Below are 18,508 nucleotides of genomic sequence, written 5' to 3'. Positions count from 1 at the left end.
TGTTATAAAAAGTTGGACTCCCTTTACAATGTAAAACTAAAAGTATGCATCACAAAAATAACTCTAAATGGCAGCTCGAACCCTAACACGAAATTAAACCTTTATTTGAATTTGCTAGTTTTTATTCTGATATTTACAAATGGATTTTTAAAGAAAAGATCTAAAGTGTATAAACCGCTCAGTGACAACTGAGACTAAGCTTTTCCTTGGGAGAACTATGGAGTAGGCTGCCTAGCTCTAGATATCTTAGAACATCTCAAATTAGAAAGTTCATTACTTTACAACCTCATCAACCTTCCAGTTCTCCCATTTGATAGAGGAAATTCTGTTCTTTTAGATGAGCTCTGCAGTACAGTACAGCTCATTTTGTGGTCACGAATTTGGCTACAGAATCACTTGCCAGGAAGATTGCCTTCAAAGGCGGTAAAAGCAGGGAGACGGGAGCAGTATACCGTACCTTCCTCCTTAGTTGTGGCCAGACCATCTTGCCTAGTTAACCTAAGTTCTCAGGTATGTAGCTTGGCCATTTGCCACTTTGCTCCATTTTTCTTGATGAAAACAGTTATGGTTCAGTCAGGCCTAGAAAGGAAACAAACCTAGATAGGGACTGGTAGGTAGGATACAACCCAAGACCTTTCACAGAAAAAGTCACATCCCTCAATTTCAGTTATTTCAAAATTTAGATTTCTATTTGTATATCCCATATTAAATAGAATTCACTTTATATACTATAGAATAAAAAAAGCAAAATTTCAACTTATAATGGATATCATGTTTTGCTTGCTAAATTAAAAGCTGGGTTTTGTATTAAGGTTTCATGGATTTTTCCTAAAAATGTTAAATAAAGAAGAGAAAAATTATGCAACAAATTTTATTTAGCATAGTCAGTCCCAACATTCAGCACAAAAAAGTTTACAGAGGATAGAAAGTGCATTAATAAAAGCCAGTCTTTACCAAAAGAAAACAGAAAATATATTATTGATTCAAAATATTTTACACTTGAATGATAAACTGCAATAACTTATTCTGGGCACCTACTGATCAGAGAAAAGAAGAGAAGAATGCTTCAAGGAGAGTCCGACCTCCAGCTGGTACCAGAGGAGTCAGTAGAGGTCACTGAGACCGGCAGTCTTTCTGGCTTTTTGCATTAGTGCCCTCAGCTGGAACTGTTTCCGGGACAGAAGACGTACGTGCTGGGAGGGGGGAAAGGTTTCAACAGTTTTAGAAAGGCTTTGGCCCAGGCCCAGGCCGGAAGTATCAGTCTGTAACCTGAATGGGATCTAAGAATCCTAAACTCTGTTTGAACCTTCCTTTGGAACCCGCCCTTCATTACATGTGGCTTTTTAAACTCCAACAGGTTGATGCTGGCAGACCATGTTAAGGAAGGAAATCTTCTGAGACCTCCTAAAGGCTGACTTCACAAGGAAAGCACCACCACTGCCGGCTGAGCTACATCTTGAGACTGTCAAGATGCCAGGGAAACTTGTACTGTGATCCTAATAACAGTTACAGAAAACTCTGGTAACTATGACTCCTCATTGGCTGGGAAGGGTGGGGATGCACGTCACCAGGCCAGCGCATAACACACACCTCTCGACTCTCCACGTGCACCTTTCCCTAGGCTACGCTGCCCAAGCAGGGGAGTGTAGAAAGGAGGTTCTTTCTTGGGTCTCTGGTTTGTACCCAGCCATTCATGTGCTTACACAAGGTCCAAGAGTGGTTTGGCCTCTGTCATAGTGATACAGACAAGATCTGCAAGTGACCCAACCAGCCTCGCATGTACACTGAAGCACCAGGAGCAGCTGGACTGCATATCCAAAGGGTGGCTGCTATTCCTAAAACCATGTTCTTCACACCCACCAGACCAGTAACCAGACTTGCCTACTGGATCTTTCCTTTATGCCTGTACAATAGCATTAAGCCTGAAACAATCTTCATTCAGAAGTGCTCTAGTACCAGCTGGCAGCCCAATACTTTGCAGGGCTGTTTGACTGGGAAAACAGGTCTTAATATTATGGAACTCTACCAAAATTAACAGAAAAAGAAAAACAATGGGGATGGGGCAGTTAGTGATCTCAGTTTAGAGGCTATGACCTGAAAGAACCAATGGAAATCTGACTGTACCTCCTGACCCACTCAGCTTGGTGCTGCCTGGGAGGGGGGACCTGCACCCACAAGCCCACTTCCCCCCCCACCCCAGACGGACCCTCAGCCCTCCGGAGGTGAGAAGACACTGCTTACAGTCATGTACGAGTACCTCACTTTCTTTTGAGAAGGTGAAGAACTTTAACCCTCATCCTAGAAAAACCCTCTTGGTTTGTGCTTTTCAAGGTCAGTGCCTCTAAAACACAGGTTCCCCAATCCTGGAAAGCAGATGAGGAAGACATACCTTTAGGAAGACATCTAGGTCTATGACTCCCCGCCTCAGGGCTTCTCCCAGGTAGAAGATAGTGTCTTCAATAGCATTTTCCTCTGCGTACAGATTTAGGATCTGTTTGTACAGTGGGGCTGTGGGAATGATAACTTCATCAATATCATTGTTTTCCGACTGATTTTCCATTTTCTCCAGAGCAGAGCTGAGTTCTTCATCCTTCTTTCTCAAAAGTTCTATGTTTTTATCAACCTCAGCCTGTAAACAGAACAATCCCAGCGTGATGATTTTATATTAATTGTACATAATTATCTGCTTGCCAGACATCTATAACTCAACTTCACAGAAACAGACTTGCTAATAAAAAAGCCATGTGTAAACACTCATGGATGAGATTAATGTTTCAAACAGCACATTTGGTCAAAGGCAGAGGAAAAGGTGTGATCTAGTATGCTGAGGGAACGGTTAACGTTGGGACTACCCTGAGCTGAACACTTTCAGTGGCAGTGAGAAGCTTGTCACTTAACACTGACAAATGACATTGCAAACTAAGCCACCAGGCAAGATACTTTCCACCGGGAGGTTCCTTACATGAAAATCATAAAGGAAGGCTTACTTCTAAACAAGTGGGCATCTGCCACAAAGGACTAACTAGCCCCAGTCTACACAGAGGATTCAACACAGAGAACCCTAAACCCTGAACACCAATCACAAGATGTCACATATGCCAGCACCTCTACTTCATCATTAAACAAAAGCACAGGGCTGACCCACACTGACTCCTCAGGGCACAGCAGCCTGATAAAAATGTGAGAAAGCGTAGAGCTAACGTTGCAACCACTACGTTTATTTGTAGCTCTTAAGTCACCCATAGATTTCTGCATTATTAAGTTAGAAGGGCTCAATGAAGACACTTTGAATATAGCTCACAAAACATTTGGAAACAAAAAGAACTGACCCTGAGATCTGCAGGCAAGATCTGCAGATCTTTACCATGGCTTAGAGCTCTCTAAAATTCTTATTTCCTGGTAACTGTTTGGCAATATCAAGCATCAAACAACAGTATTCCTTTGGGTCAAAACAGCATCCCCCAGGGTGAAGGTGCAAGCAAAACTGCACCTTCCTCTGCGTACAGATTTAGGATCTGTTTGTACAGTGGGGCTGTGGGAATGATAACTTCATCAATATCATTGTTTTCCGACTGATTTTCCATTTTCTCCAGAGCAGAGCTGAGTTCTTCATCCTTCTTTCTCAAAAGTTCTATGTTTTTATCAACCTCAGCCTGTAAACAGAACCATCCACCTCCCAACCAAAGACCAACCAATTCCACACACAGGCTCCATTTTAAACAAAGCTATAGAGAAGCTATATTCACATGCTTAAAGACATGTTTAATTTTCAGAACTCTATTAATATATCCACAATGACCACTGTAACCAAGGTACACACAGAACTTTGCCTTGCCTGCAATTCAATCTAAAAATAACAACTAATTTTCAATGAGTTACTTACTACTTCTTGATCTAAACGTGTAACCATCTCTTCCAGTTTCTGGTGACCTTTTTTCAGGTCTTCCTCTGTTCGTTTCAAGGCATTGAGCTCTGCCTGGGCGCGATCCATTTCCTCCTTCATCCGCCATCTTAGTTTGTCACTGACCGCTGAGATGAGAGAAGCTCGAATGGTGTCCTCACTGATTGTGCCATCCCTACTGGGACCTGCAGATGAAAGGTGGGAAAAACAAAACAAAAAAACCCCTTTACTTCCCAAGCTCTTGCTATTTCTTTCACAGAAACCTTCAGAAAACAGGACAAAGTATGAGCTGATACTTTCAAAGTGGGAGGGAAGAAATATTGTATGTTAAATGTCACAATTTCATCAAAAATAAAATTAAAATCTGAGTTGATTCAGAAATACTTTCCCTGTAAGAGATTACTAGTAATTCATATTTACCTGCTTTCTTTACGTATAGCCCAAACTATTAACTATTTTCTCAATAAAGCAGACGCTATGTCCCTACAGATTACAATTATTCCTAAATCTCCAACAAATGGAACAGCACATTTATACCAAGGAGAAACATGAATTAGGTCAAGTCAATTCTCAGGCTTCCTTGCAAAGCTGAAGGCGACAGGAACCCGCTGTAGAGGCCAGTAAGAGAACAGAGAACAGGCAGAGTTTCCCTAAACGATTGTATAGTAATAAGTTTTCCCTTCTGCAAGGTTTTACTCCTTTCCTCTTTATCAGAACAGATGAGCAAAACAGAATGACATCCAAAAAATTCACCAGCAGATAAACTTATTTTCAGATTCTTTACTATTCTCTTCCAAATGCGCTTTTCTAATCAGTGTCTTATATAATTTCCTTCCACATTTCAGATCCATTTCAGACATTGTCTTCAAAAGGTCCTCCCATTGACACATGTATGAATACTTTTTAGGACAATCAACGTTCTCCAGTTAGGGTCCTCACTCAGCAAATGTATAAATACGGCTGATGAAATACCATGTGAGGAATTACTGTAAGTATATTTAACCTTTATTGCCTACAATGAATACAGACTAACAGAATCTTCCACTTTGAGCTTAAAATTTTGAGCACCTTTACATCGAGTTCCACTCATCAGGGGGAAAAAAAATCCCCTTTAAGCTGTTTGTAAAAATGTCCCCGAACTCTCACCATTCATGTTCGCATCCATTACAAGCCCCTTCCTGGCCCTGAGATACTGTTTGTAAAAGGAAACTGCTGTCCGAACGCCACACGTGCTCTTCAGGGTGCTATCTGATCACAACTCCTGCATTTCATAAACTGGTCTGGTCACTCCGGATTAGTAAAGCTGTCATCATTTTCCTGTCCCCCCCCCCCCCCAAAGATACCAGCAACCTCCCCGCACTCATCACACTTCCACTCATTCCCTCACACCTTCCACCACTCGTGTGTCCAGTCAGCATCTCCCTCAGCCTGACTCCTTATCCAGCCCTCAGGCTGTATACAGGCTGCCAACCAAGGCGGCCTCGCTCACTCTCCGTCAGATCCCCGAAGGCCTCGCCTGCCATAACCTAACCCAAAGCCTCAATCCTTTTCATTCTTTCTTTAAGCTCTATGCACTCTTGTACCTTCTTTCCACAAAGGCAAAAAATCCTCTGAACATCTTCAAAGAAGACTGAAGCCATCAGATGGGAGACTTACACTCTCTTTCTCTCCCTAGAACAAGAATCCAAACCCCTTTAATTAGGTGCCTGACTCCTCACCCTTCAGAAGTATCAACCTCCTTTTCTCAGGAAGACAGCTTGCTTTCTTCCAGATTTGAATTAGTCTAAGAGTGACTGCTTTTTCTATTCTGCTTTTGTTCTGGTTCTCTGGTTAAGCTGTGTCCTTGGCTACAGAAAGCTCCCTTTATTCACCTCTGTTCTTGGCCCCAAATCTTGGATAACCTGAAACCGTTCTCTCTGGTGCTACCTACGAGTTCTAGTCCAGGCTTCCGCGCAGCTCCTCACGTTCTCTGGGTATGACACTGCTCCTACAGTGCATGCAAACGGACTCTCAGGGGGTTAAATAAACTCGTGCTCTCTTTATAAAGTGGAGACGTACATACAGTACATCAACAGATATATAGTATAATCTATGGTATTAACAGTTCATGGCCAGGATGAATAAGAAATGTCTGAAAAGGCTCCTGAGGTGTGTGATAAAAAGAGGTTAGGAAACACTGCTGTAATCCATCTGTGATTTTTTTTTAAAGCAGATATTTTGTTGCTGCTGTGAACTACTTGCTGGCCCTGTCATCACATCCCGTATCATTCCTAAAATTATGGTCCACGTTTGCTACAACACTTACGTTATGCTAATCAGAACCTAGGAAAGGCAAACTTCCTGGCAGCTCTAACTACCTGCTAGATGGTCATGCTTTTTCCCACACCATCTCTACCTCTTCCATTAACAAACTCTCATCATTCTAAACTTAACATGTTTAATGCTCTTGAGTATCACATTCCATCGTCTATCATTCAATATGGTTACGGCTAATCTCTACGAATGATCCTTCCTCTATTAACCATAATTAATTCCCCAAACACCAACACAACAAATAGAATCTGCTTTCTTAACAGTTCTTACTGTACGTATCAGTTTAAAAACCTAACTTTTCCAAAGGGAGGGGCTGTATAATCCTCATTATCCTTCCTCAACACTAAACTTACGAGTGGCAAATTGCTGAATGATTTCCTGAAACCAACAGAGCAGTGATGACCTAGGAGGAGTCCTGGAGCAAGGCACCCTGAAGTCCTAGATTGTTCCCCGTCTTTAGGATGTGATTTCGGAAACTTCCTTCCTTTTACTTTATGCTGGGATGGAGACGGAGGTAATTATTGAAATTGTTTACAAATATAGATAAGCTGCAAGATAAATGATTAATATTAAACCAAATGAAAGATCAAATCAACATCTCTACTACCTGAAAGTCAGAAGACCAAACTTCTAAAGCTCTATCATCTCAAAGGGGCGTGTATGGGAAAGGGTGTTGAAAAGTGAATAAAGTGCAACAGTCAACATCACAGATTTCAACACTATCGCTGTTTCCATTTACTCAATTCTGCCTAAATAGCTACCACAGTTTAGTGCTAAGCCCTACTGGAGTCAAATTCTTTAAAGACACTGTTCCGGTCCCCAATAGGACAGCCAAATTTTCACCAGGAAATAGTCCCATAATTCAATCTCTGACTTGCCATTTTTGCCAGGGAGGTGAAAACTATAATTTTGGTTTCTCACAACAAGTTCAAAAGATTAGAAAAAAATGCAAACTGCAATTATAAATATGAGAAAATTTTATTGAAACAACTTAATACAGGGAAAAAGTTGTTTCTGTAACAACCTTCCCCTTTTGCTATACAGACCAGTTAAGTTTCCAGCCTATTCTCTATTGCAAACCTCCCTTGCCCCAAACTGAGAAGTATAGGACACCCCACGATTCCTGGCTTGTAACATGAGTGGTGGCCTATCCGATGTTTAAGGTATCGCGTACCCCCTTTGCTAAAGCTCCACAATGCCCTTCTCATCTTGAAATTACAGTATCTTGTAGGAAGTTTTGGGTAAAGCCTAATCTTTGAAAAACATGCGTTTTTTGTATTCGGGGGTATTTTTTTAAAGTTCAAACAAAATACTTCATAGTTTGGTCCTGTGTAGTAAAGAATCTACCTTATCCAAAAAGAGGCCTGGCCTTTACCCCTGGCTGCTGGGGGAATCTCTAAGCCCCTGTACTGTCCTGCTGTTTATTTGGGGGCCTTGAGCCACCCCAGATAGTCTAACAGTGTGATCTGTGGTAGGGGCTTTGGGCCATGCAGTAACAGCTCAACACCGGTGGGGCTGGAGATGAAAGGTCAGCCACAAGGTAGTATCCCATCTGTGACCAAGCCCCATGAAAAACTCTGGACATCAAGGCATGGGAAAGCTTCCTTGCTTGGCAATACTCTACATATAACGACTCCACTGGGAGAGGACAACTAGAAATCCTATGCTTGGAACTTTCTGGACTGCCCCATGTGTGTGAGATAATTTTAATCTGTATTCTTAGCTATGTACTAAGCCGTAACTGTGAATATAACAGCTTTCAGTAAGTTCTGTGAGTCCTAGAGAATTATCAGACCTGAGGGTGGTCTTGAGGACCCCCAAAGTTGCCATTGATATCAGAAGTGAGGGTGGTCTTATGGACCTCTCAAGCTTTACAGGTCTGTAGTAACTGAGGGTGTTTTCTCACCTGGTCAGGAATACCGACATTCATGGCAATCTGTAGAGTAAGTCAGTGTACCTCAAATGAGGATGTATGAAAAGGTAACATTTTTCCTTCCTTACTAAATATACAAAATAGAACATACCAGAGTTAACTCTTACTTCATGGGAACCTTTCACAGATACAATGTAACCTAAAGATAGCTGTTCATTTGGACAGATTTTAGGCCAAATCGAAACATCTAGTTTCTTACATTGTACTAATTTATTAAGTCCTTAAAAGAGCAAAAGGGCTAATTTTCAAAATAATGACTAGTAAAGATGGTATCTCTCATTAAGTCCCTACTTTATAAAGATATATTAGGGAGTTTTAAAACTTGTTTTTAAAAGAACTTGGCTTATCATATCCTACCTGAAATTTTATTATGGTTCCTATGAGACAGGACAATGTTTCTCCCAGACATTGGAGACCCAAATGATATGAATATGGTGAGACATTCAAATGTGTGGTCAATCATACACAGCAATTGAAGTGTTCCATTTATCTGTGTAGAAGTTATCCGAACTAATAAAGGCTTAAGGATCTTCTAATAACTAGCCTGGATTTTTCACACACAAACATATCAATGAACTTTGTTAAAATGATTACATTAAAATGCATCAAGTTATACTTACACTAAAATTTCAAATCCCCATTTTTAAAAACACATTTAAATCCTGGAATTTACATTCCGTTTCTCTTAGATAAAATATGTTAAAGGAAAATGCCACCTCAGAGCACCAAATTAAGTCCTTGCAAATAAGTCTCCAGCTAAAGCCAGTGACACTCAGAACAGGAACCAAGATGAGGTAGCAGCTGCCTGGCTTTCTGTAAAGGTCACAGTTCACCCTGAGGAGGCTAGAAATGCCGAGATTAGGCCTAATCCTTTCCTTTATCCCACAGACCTTATTATACAGCTTATTTCAACACTTTCAATCCATCTACTTTCTAAAAAGGAGAGAACTGTAATTAAGATCTGAAGTATGCCAAAAAAAAAAACAAACAAACCCAGATTTAAGTTCAAAATTCAATGAACCCTGACATTTTAAGAAACTCTGTATATAAACAAAAAAAAATTGGTGGAAGATTCTCATCCTCTGGATCACGTCTCAAACAAAAAAAATTTTTTTCCCTACAATGTCTTAAGAGAAATTTTAATATTGTTTATATCTGCTGTAATGAGCCCTGGGTTAAGAAGAGTTTGTGGCAAACAGGCATCCCTCAAGTCCCCACACACTGACCTTTACCCGCAGAGTCAGATTTCACAAGTGCCCTTCTACAATTCCAGATTCGTAGTAATTGAAAAAGTAACAGATTTTGAGAAACAGTCCTAAGCAAAGCATTTAAATGTCAGGATCCGATCACTAAGCTTATTTCCTAAGGAAACAAGACAAATTTCCTACTATTAGGAAACCAATACCCTTCCAATGATCTGGTAATTCCATTTGAATCATGTTCAAAGTGCACGAGTATACAATGCCTGATTTTAAGCCGTCTTTAAACACTTAAAACTATCAGTTTTATTTATCTTTTAACAGTACTTACGGATGATGATCACTACTTCCTATAACTATTATAACTTATATTAGAGAATCCATGGTAACCCCAAAGTAAAATACAAATTAACTAAACAGTAACTTTTCTGACCTCACTTCTAATCAGCAAAAGTGAATAACCGGCTCAACATTTTTACTTCTGGACCCTTGTTACCTGCTCAGACCCACATACTAATCTTTGGTCTGGCAGTTATGCGACAGAGCAATCTATGGTGCCTAAGCAATCACAATCATTTGCTTACTGCACATCTACTCAGAAACTGGATCAAGCCCATGTGATCACTAGATCATATTATTTCTTTTTATTAAAAAAAAAAACCACTGGTCAACCTCTGAAGTAGGAGGAACATCTTAAACAACTATCGGCATTTTAATTCATGCTATTAAGCGCAAACCAAGCAAATTCGTTAAGTTGCTTACAAGGGCTTTTATTTATAGTCTCTGAATATGTAAGCTTGTAATAGTACTGCCAGGCGTGGTGCAGGCTATGGAACTTTCTTCCAAAGAAATCAGGACATCTCAATTTATCTTTTTAAACACTATCAGAGCAATATTCTTTAAGCTCTAGAAAGTTTCTATACCCACAAGAAAGTTTAAAGAAAGCCATCATAGGTTTACAATTCTTAAACACACACTACAAAGAAAGGATTTAAATTAGTTTACATTAAAAAAATCAAGTTTTCAAAAGTGGAGGTAAGTACATAGGACCTTATTAAAATAGGATACAAAAGTAGTAACTATTTCAAAAAAGAAATGAAAATAAAATCACTCAACTATCATAATCATAAAAGATGAAAGCTGCTACTGACAGGTGTAAGCACAAAGGTCAATTAATCTGAAGGACAGTAAAATTACATCCTTCGAAAAATGGGTGAGAATCAAAGTCATGCCTTAAAATTATTTTGTGAAAGAGAATAACTTAGGAATCCACTGTGTTTCCCCGAAAATAAGACCGGGTCTTATATTAATTTTTGCTCCAAAAGACGCATTAGGGCTTATGTTCAGGGGATGTCATCCTGAAAAATCATGCTAGGGCTTATTTTCTGGTTAGGTCTTATTTTCGGGGAAACACGGTACAATGTTAAAGGTATCCTATTGGAATAACCACAGGAAGCCAAATGAATCAGCTTCTCCTTCCTTTCATTTAATAATTAAACAGCAATTCAAATTCATTGTTAAATTACACGAAGGCTATTTTTTTTTATTAGTTTCAGGTGCACAAAACAAAGTAATACTTAGACATTTATCATTTACATCCCTCACACTGAAGGTATATTTTTAAGCTTTCAAAATTTATCATTACTGTTTTGGATTACTGTGACAGATACAGTTCTAACATTTAGCACAGTAAGCCATCAGCATTTTTGCCCTCACGACTTACTGACTGGCTAGCATTGGAAGAAAATGCTCCTTACCCTGAAGAGGAGACAGGTCTTCCCAAAGGGAGTGTGAGAAGACTGTGGAGGCGAGGTGCCCAAACCCACACACAGCAAGTGTGCACTAGTCCACCACACGCGCCAGGGGCCCAGGGCGCCATACCCTGGACGGACAGCTTCTGTAAGCCCAACTCGCTAACCCAGGATGGCCAGAGAAGGAAGAGCAGCATTTGGACAGGACTGTCCAGGAAACCTTGTCATGTTTATTAGCTTCTATCCTCAAAAGAATATTATACAATAGGAAGCTTTCTTATTTTCCTTCAGTTTTTCTTTTTACCTAATTATTAAATATGGACCGATGAACGGAAAATACGGAAATAAAATCATTCAGCTGCAGCACGTACAGGGTTTTCCACTTCCGACATTTTACAACTTGACTTTAATAAAGATAAACTGGTTTCTCAAATATCTGTTAATGCCCTTCCAAACTTAGTGTTTCTGATCCTTGTTTACGATTGAGTTTAGAAACAAAATATTAAAATGACATTATTAAACTCTGAGGTTGAGATATACAGTACTTGGGAAGATTTTCCAAGAGAAATTCTGTATAAGTATTGGCTTTAACTCTAAGGGTTATCCTTCAGATGTTTCTAGAAAAGAATGGAGGCCAGATTGTACTGTTGGGTGTGTCATACCATATGATAACCCAGTAATTCAGGCTACACCTTTTACTTTTAGACAAAATCACATGAATTAAACTCAAATATCATTCCACATAAGATGGTGCAGGTGAGCTACTATGGACCTTGCTAGAGTACTATTCTTTGTCCAAACTTATCACATGTAAGGGTATTCATATATCCGAGACGCCAGGTTAAATGTGACAGGAGGAGCATCATCCACGAACTATTCAGTTTCCTAGTTAGCTTGCCTGCTAGCTCCCAACCAATGACTGTCCGAAAAGATGTTACTATTATTAAACTATAACAAACTGAAAGTCATACTGTATAGAAATTAAAGGCCGAAAGTCTAGGAATTCAGAATTATAAATTAACTATAATCATTTACACAGCCTCCTGAAATACATGACCCTCCAGAAGAGAACTTTTACACTGTGCCAAGAGTGGGACTGCCAAACTTTTAAATCTCCTCCTGTTTGACAAGGGCCAGGTGGCAGTCGTGACGGTGAAGACACACCACCTACTGTCTCTCCTGATGCTCATACCCATACTTTTTAGGGATCTTGTAGGTGAAACTGGTTAAGATATACACAGTCCTGGACAGAGCAGTTTCTCTTTTGCTTCTCCAGTAATAGGAGAAAGGATCTTTGTCTTAAGTTTCAATACATATTACCAGTTAGATTTTACTTTATTTATTTCTTGCGATGTGAATAGGTTTGTTCCTTCATTATTTGCTGACTACTGAAGTAGGGATGAATCAACAAATTCAATGTAACATGAAGTAACTTTTCAACAGAGTCTAGACAATGGAAAGAGTCCTCAAGAACTATGGTTTTGAGGTTTTGTAGAAATTAGTTTTATTTTATTCTGTAAATGTAAGATCCATTTTAAAAGTATGGTTTTGGTTAGTATATACTGAATGGCTAGGACTAAAATTAAATGACAGTATTTTTTGTTTTGCTTTAAAAATAGTCAAAGTAAAATTTGACATGGCCCTAATATAGCTCCCTATAAAACATAAATCAAAGTCCTACGGCAACAATGTAAAGGAAATGTTGTGTAGCAAGACCAATAAGTTATGTACCCAGTGACTTTATGCTAATATTTGACAGGTTTAAAAAAGAAAAACTCTGAGCTAGCTTACTAGGGAATTTGAACCATGACTGTGAGCTATAACACATGTATTCAAATTATAGGGGAGGGGTTACTGAAGGTCACGGGGCCGACCATCTAATACTAGGATAACCAAAGCTTCTACTGGCCATTATGATCAGTTAACAACTCTACCAAAGATATTCCGAAATGAGTCTTTGCAAAGTAGGTTAATAGTATGTTATCAGGAACAGGAATAAAAACACAATCCTACGCAAGTAGGATATGGGACTAATGACAAGATAAACTTTTCCAGTCTCAAAAAGAAACTATGAAAAAAGAACACAGCATGAATATCAAGGAAAAAGTTTCTAATACTAAAGATTTATGTAAGACTTTGTATTGGAAATACCAAAAAAGAGTTGTATGTAAAAATGTGTTTTGACGGCATCTTTTAAAATAAATTAGAAGCATTACTTCAAACATATAAAACAAAACTTTCCATTTGGAAATAGATTTCCACTTGAACACAGGAAAAATTAATGTTATGTATCCCAAAGGCACATCTAAACCTTCATGGATTATTTGATTCAAAGAACTATTCCTCCTTGAGATGTGAATTAGCTTACATGATTCCCCTCAAAGACAAGAATGTTAATGACAGACCCAAAGTGTCCCGACAACAGATTCTGTTCAGAGTCAAGTCCTAGGCCAGAAGTACCTCATTTTGTTATTTCCCCCACTCAGATATATCAAAATTTCTAAAACACTAATAAGTAAAACAAGGTTGAAGACATCTGTACCACTCTCTGATAAAAAAAACTCCATCTAGATGAAATAAACCTAAAGATTCTGGCACAAGGAAGTATGACTGAAAAGTACATCCTCCGATGAAGTACATAAAGAAGCCAATCGTCTATTGACTTGCTTTACACATACATTCATAACATGGAGGTTTCATTGAGTGGCACCACATTTTTCTGGATACCATGTTGGACCACACTATAGTAGCATTCTTGAAAATTTGCTAGATAAATCTTTCTTACTTCAGATGATAATATCCAACCACTTCATTACTCCCAGATTATTGCCACCTAAGTGTACCCCCAGCACATCAGGATGTTGGCAGACAGTGCCATGGACATATCAAGCTGGGAATTAACTGATCCCACATCAAGCCACTCTTCCCTGTCCAATGGAGTCTGGCATTCTCCATGGAAATGCCCAGCAGCTGACCAAAGCTTTTGAGTGCCCGTTTCTCATTCCTGAAAACATACAAAGGACCACATATCCATACCTGCCACTGCTTTCTTCTGGCATCTGCCATTAAGAATATAAACAAGTATTAATGCTGTCTCATAAACTTACTCTTTATACTTGGTAGTGGTCAAGTAGTTTTAAACCTTTCAAATCAAAGTTCAAGTTCTCTTACAGTTTTTGCGATGCCAACTTGATGAGTTATATGCCTAGTGCTAACAAAAATGTTTCACTCTGAAGAAACACATACTTTAATCTGAAGAAATAGAAACTTAAATTTTTAAGTTTTCTAAATTTGTTTTATCCTCAGATAGCAAGAAAAGTTTACCCTTCCTTCTGATGCCTTTGTTGACAAATAATGTCTACAATGGACAGAAAATCTAAGGAAAGCTGTCCGAGTTCTGTATTGTTTCCCACTGATCTTACAGTTGAAAATGTTTTCTGGTAGCTACTTGCAAAGATGATATCCAAAAAATACATCTGGTCTTAAAATTACTTAAAGGAAGAATTTAAGTTACAGATCACAACTTTTCCTTCCCTTAAATAATACAAATATTAAAATATCACTACAATTGCCCAGACTTGATGGAAAAGCATCATTAACAGGTTTTTCATTATCCACCAGCTGCTTTCATTGCTTAGTCAATGCCCTCAGAGAGCTCCAGTCTCATGAAGGTGGTTTTAAATCAGGTTACGCAGGAAGCTGTCTGTCCAAGTAACAAAATGTTGTTCAAAATCTACACTGAATGGAGTCATAAAGAGCTGTTTTAAGTTCTAAGATCTGCATCCATCCTCAGTCTTCTACTACTTTCTCAGAAGAGGTTGCTATAAAGAATGCAATCTCTATTACTTCATTTTTAAGTGGTTCTTTTACTTCAGTATTGTTGGCAATGTTAAAAATACACTTGCACAGGCATCCATGTCAACAATAAAGACATATGTTAATGATGTCTTCATTCAGGTGTTTTACAACATCAAATCCAAACCTATAAAGTGAAACTATCAAGTTCCACAAAATACAAGGATAAAGTAACCACATTCATTCTTTCTCATGGGCTCAGTACTACAAATATCAATAGCACAAATCCTAATGATCACTGGGAGACTGAGAAAATGCTGACTATTTGTGAACTCTAATATTCAAATGATACCTTTATGTTTCTGCTTTGCTTTATTATAATTTTGAAGTTCAACAGTGTTTTGCACAATGTACTGCTAAAACATGATGAAAAAAGTCAAGTAGGTAAGCAACAAAGATTAGAAAAACAATATACATGAAAGGATATCCTATATTATCATAAAATGGTAACTTATTTCTAGTAAGAAAGTACTCTTAAAAATACAATAGAATATTACTTGCTTTGATAACCTGTTCTAAAAACACAGACATTAAATTTGACTTTAAATATACAATTTCCCCCATGTTCCTTTTTTTGGACGTATGTAAGCTGTAAAATACTTTGTACCTGTTGTATTGAAATGAGTCAACATATAAAAGATCTTTATAAACAGAGGTCTTCTACAAATCAAAGGAATTATACTATCATCTCAGTGAGAAACAGGGTGACAAAATAGCATGATTCCCATTTTACTGATGATGCCTGAACAAGAATGGAGAGCTTAACAAGATTTAGTGTGCTTTGTTTATGGACTAACAATCTCCCATCACTAGGTTTCTAACTCAATGATTTAAATTCAATTATAGAAAGAGCTACATTACAGTATGGATGAGGACATTAAAAATTAAAAAAAAAAAATCAAAACCATGCCACTAGAACCTCAGTAACTAGAAGGTATCAATCACCAAAACAGTGGAAGAAAATGCTTTTTGGGGGAGGGTATTTATATCAGATTTCAGGATAGTTACAATTTACCAGAAAATGTAACAGAAAAATAAACTTCACAGGATCCTACATTCGCTGAGGCACTCAGCAAAATATTTATCAATGAACTTCTATCTATCAAACTTCTATATATCACTGTTGTGACGTTGGGGGGGAGGGGGTGTGTGTGTGTGTGTGTGTGTGTCGCTCGTGGTGGTGGCAGCTGATTGGTCAGGGTAAACCTGACTGCTGCATGCAAAGAAAACAGGCAATGGACAAATCTTAAGACAGAACAGCAGTAGGAGATGAGGTCAGAGAAATAATGGGGAGGAAACCAGGATTACATAGGGCCTCTAGGCCTAAGAACTTTGGCCTGAACTCTGAGTGAAATGGGGAAATACTGAAAGGTTTTGAGCAGAGGAATGACATTATTTATGTTTTAATAGGATCACTCTTGCTGCTGTGTTAGGAACAGATATAGGAGGCCACGGATAGAATCAAAGAAACCTTTCAGGAGGCTGCTGAAGTAAATTACATGAGAGAGAAGGGTGACTTGGATCAGCACAGGATACGATCAGATTCTAGGTAAATTTTGAAGACAATATGTTATTGATGAGGAATCAAGGATGATGTCGAAGTCAGAGCACGAGTACTGAGTAGGTATCAGTGGAGACAGGGAAGTTGTGTAGAAAGGTTGAGAGTTTAATTCTGGTCATGTTGAGTTTAAGATGTCTATTAAATATCCAAGTGGAGATATTGAGAAAGCAGTTGGATGTAAGAATCTGGAGTTCAGGGGAGAGGTATGGCCTAGGGATATAAATTTGGGGACTGTGGGTATAGAGACAGTATTCAAAGCTATGAGACTGGTGGAGATCACCAGGAAAGTGAGCACAGAGAATGCCAAGGACAAAGACGGGGCTCCAGCATTAGGGAAAGGAGGACCCTGTAAAGGAGACATAGCACGAATACCAGTTAAAACATGAGGAAAACCAAGTGAGGGTGGGTTCTTGGAAAACAAGAGAGGAAACTGTATAAAGGAGGGAGAAACCAACTGTGTTAAATGCTGCCGACAGGCCAAGTAAGTAGAAAACTAACCAGCCATTGGATTTAACCTCATAAATGTCATTGGTGACCTTAACAGAAGCAGTTTTAGTGGAATTGTATGAGGGAAATTCCAAATGGAGGGGGTTGAAGAGTGAAAGGGAGAAGAGGAATTGAAGATAAGTACAGATAATTGTTTGAAGGAGTTTTGCTGCAAGGGTAGTAAAGAAATGGAATAGTAGTGGCAGGGAAAGTGAAATTGAGGGGAGGATTTTTTATAGGTTATTTCAGGACATATTTTTGTGTGCTGATGAGAGCAATCCAGCAAAGAACAAGAACTGATAATAAGAAGGGAGAGAGAACTGCTGAAATGATGCCCCTGAGTAAGTTAGGATCAGATCTAGTGGACAGAAGCAAAGAAAACTGACGTATGGCATGAGGGAGAAGGCAGATATGGTGGTACAGGTGGTGGCAGACAAGCATGTGGTGACGATGAGAGTCTGTATAAGTTCCTGTGCTGCATATGTTCTTCTTCTTAGTTGAAGAAATATTCTATTTGCTTAAAGTATTATTACATTTTAGACAAGTCTAGTAAGCAACACAAAAAAGCAAGTACTATTGGTCCACAATAATTTGTCTTACTTGACCCACTCATATTACCCAGTGGTGCTTTCTTCTCCTAAAGATGCTCATCTGTTTTTACATACAACCAGGCTAGGAAAAACTAAGTATCAGTTAATAGTTCAACCCACACAAGGTTCATGAGTAAAAACATGTTATACACAGGAAAGACTGGTAAGAGTCCATCAGATTTATTTTTATGTCCTGATGGAAGCCTCATTAACATGATGATAAATCCCTTCAAGTTTTAGATTCTCGGATAGTGGCCATTGAGAGTTTTTCCTCTAAGAAGGAAGAGTAATCTAACATTTCAATATAAAGGTGAACCGCGGGAATATGGAGATAAGATTGACGGTGTTTAAGGGTACAAATTTGTAATGAGTAGTAAATAAGCAAGAGATAGAATGTGCAGTATACTCAATATAGACAATATTGTATTATACTTATGCAATGTAATATTGCTATATGGCAATCATAATATATAAACATATCAAAGTAACATGCTGCACACATTAAACTTACACAACGTTATATGTCAAATTTATTCAATTAAAAAAAAGTGAAATGCACTTTTCACAACAGAAGACTCTTACTTTCCTTATGTGGAGAAACACAGTTTTGAAGGCTACTCACCAACAGTGGTCACAGGAGGCTGGGAAGGGTACTGGGAACTTGTTGTGGCGGGATACGGACCACCAGCTGGGTAAGGACAGCCTGGGTAACCACTAAAGAGAAGAACAGAAAACATTAAATGTTAAGATGACCCAACACTACAGTATCTTTAAGAACCCCACTCAGGAAGTTAAGCTTGGCATGTCATTGTTTTACCAGTTAATGACTTTATAGTTTTAAAGCTACAGGTGTCTATTTAAGCAAGGTTCTATAGACATTCCATTAACGACACTGGATTTACTCTCAAAGTGAACGGTT

At 38.6% G+C, this 18,508-nt stretch overlaps 1 protein-coding gene across 1 annotated transcript in view; it reads right to left on the bottom strand.

The window, feature by feature from the left end:
• Positions 1-857: 857 nt before the first annotated feature.
• TSG101 (tumor susceptibility 101) overlaps positions 858-18,508 on the bottom strand; it is a 37,015-nt gene continuing 19,364 nt past the window's right edge. Inside the window, exons 7-10 of the mRNA XM_033119583.1 lie at positions 18,212-18,303; positions 3,884-4,086; positions 2,390-2,629; positions 858-1,193 (exon numbers count right to left, since the gene is read on the bottom strand). Coding sequence (XP_032975474.1) covers positions 1,104-1,193; positions 2,390-2,629; positions 3,884-4,086; positions 18,212-18,303 — 625 coding nt within the window. The 3' untranslated portion in view covers positions 858-1,103. The remainder of the gene's footprint in view (positions 1,194-2,389; positions 2,630-3,883; positions 4,087-18,211; positions 18,304-18,508) is intronic.

This window comes from Rhinolophus ferrumequinum, chromosome 11, assembly GCF_004115265.2.
Source record: "Rhinolophus ferrumequinum isolate MPI-CBG mRhiFer1 chromosome 11, mRhiFer1_v1.p, whole genome shotgun sequence".
Taxonomy (NCBI): Eukaryota; Metazoa; Chordata; class Mammalia; order Chiroptera; family Rhinolophidae; genus Rhinolophus; species Rhinolophus ferrumequinum.
Note: the sequence above shows the minus strand (reverse complement) of the source record. Positions and strands in the feature narration are given on the sequence as shown.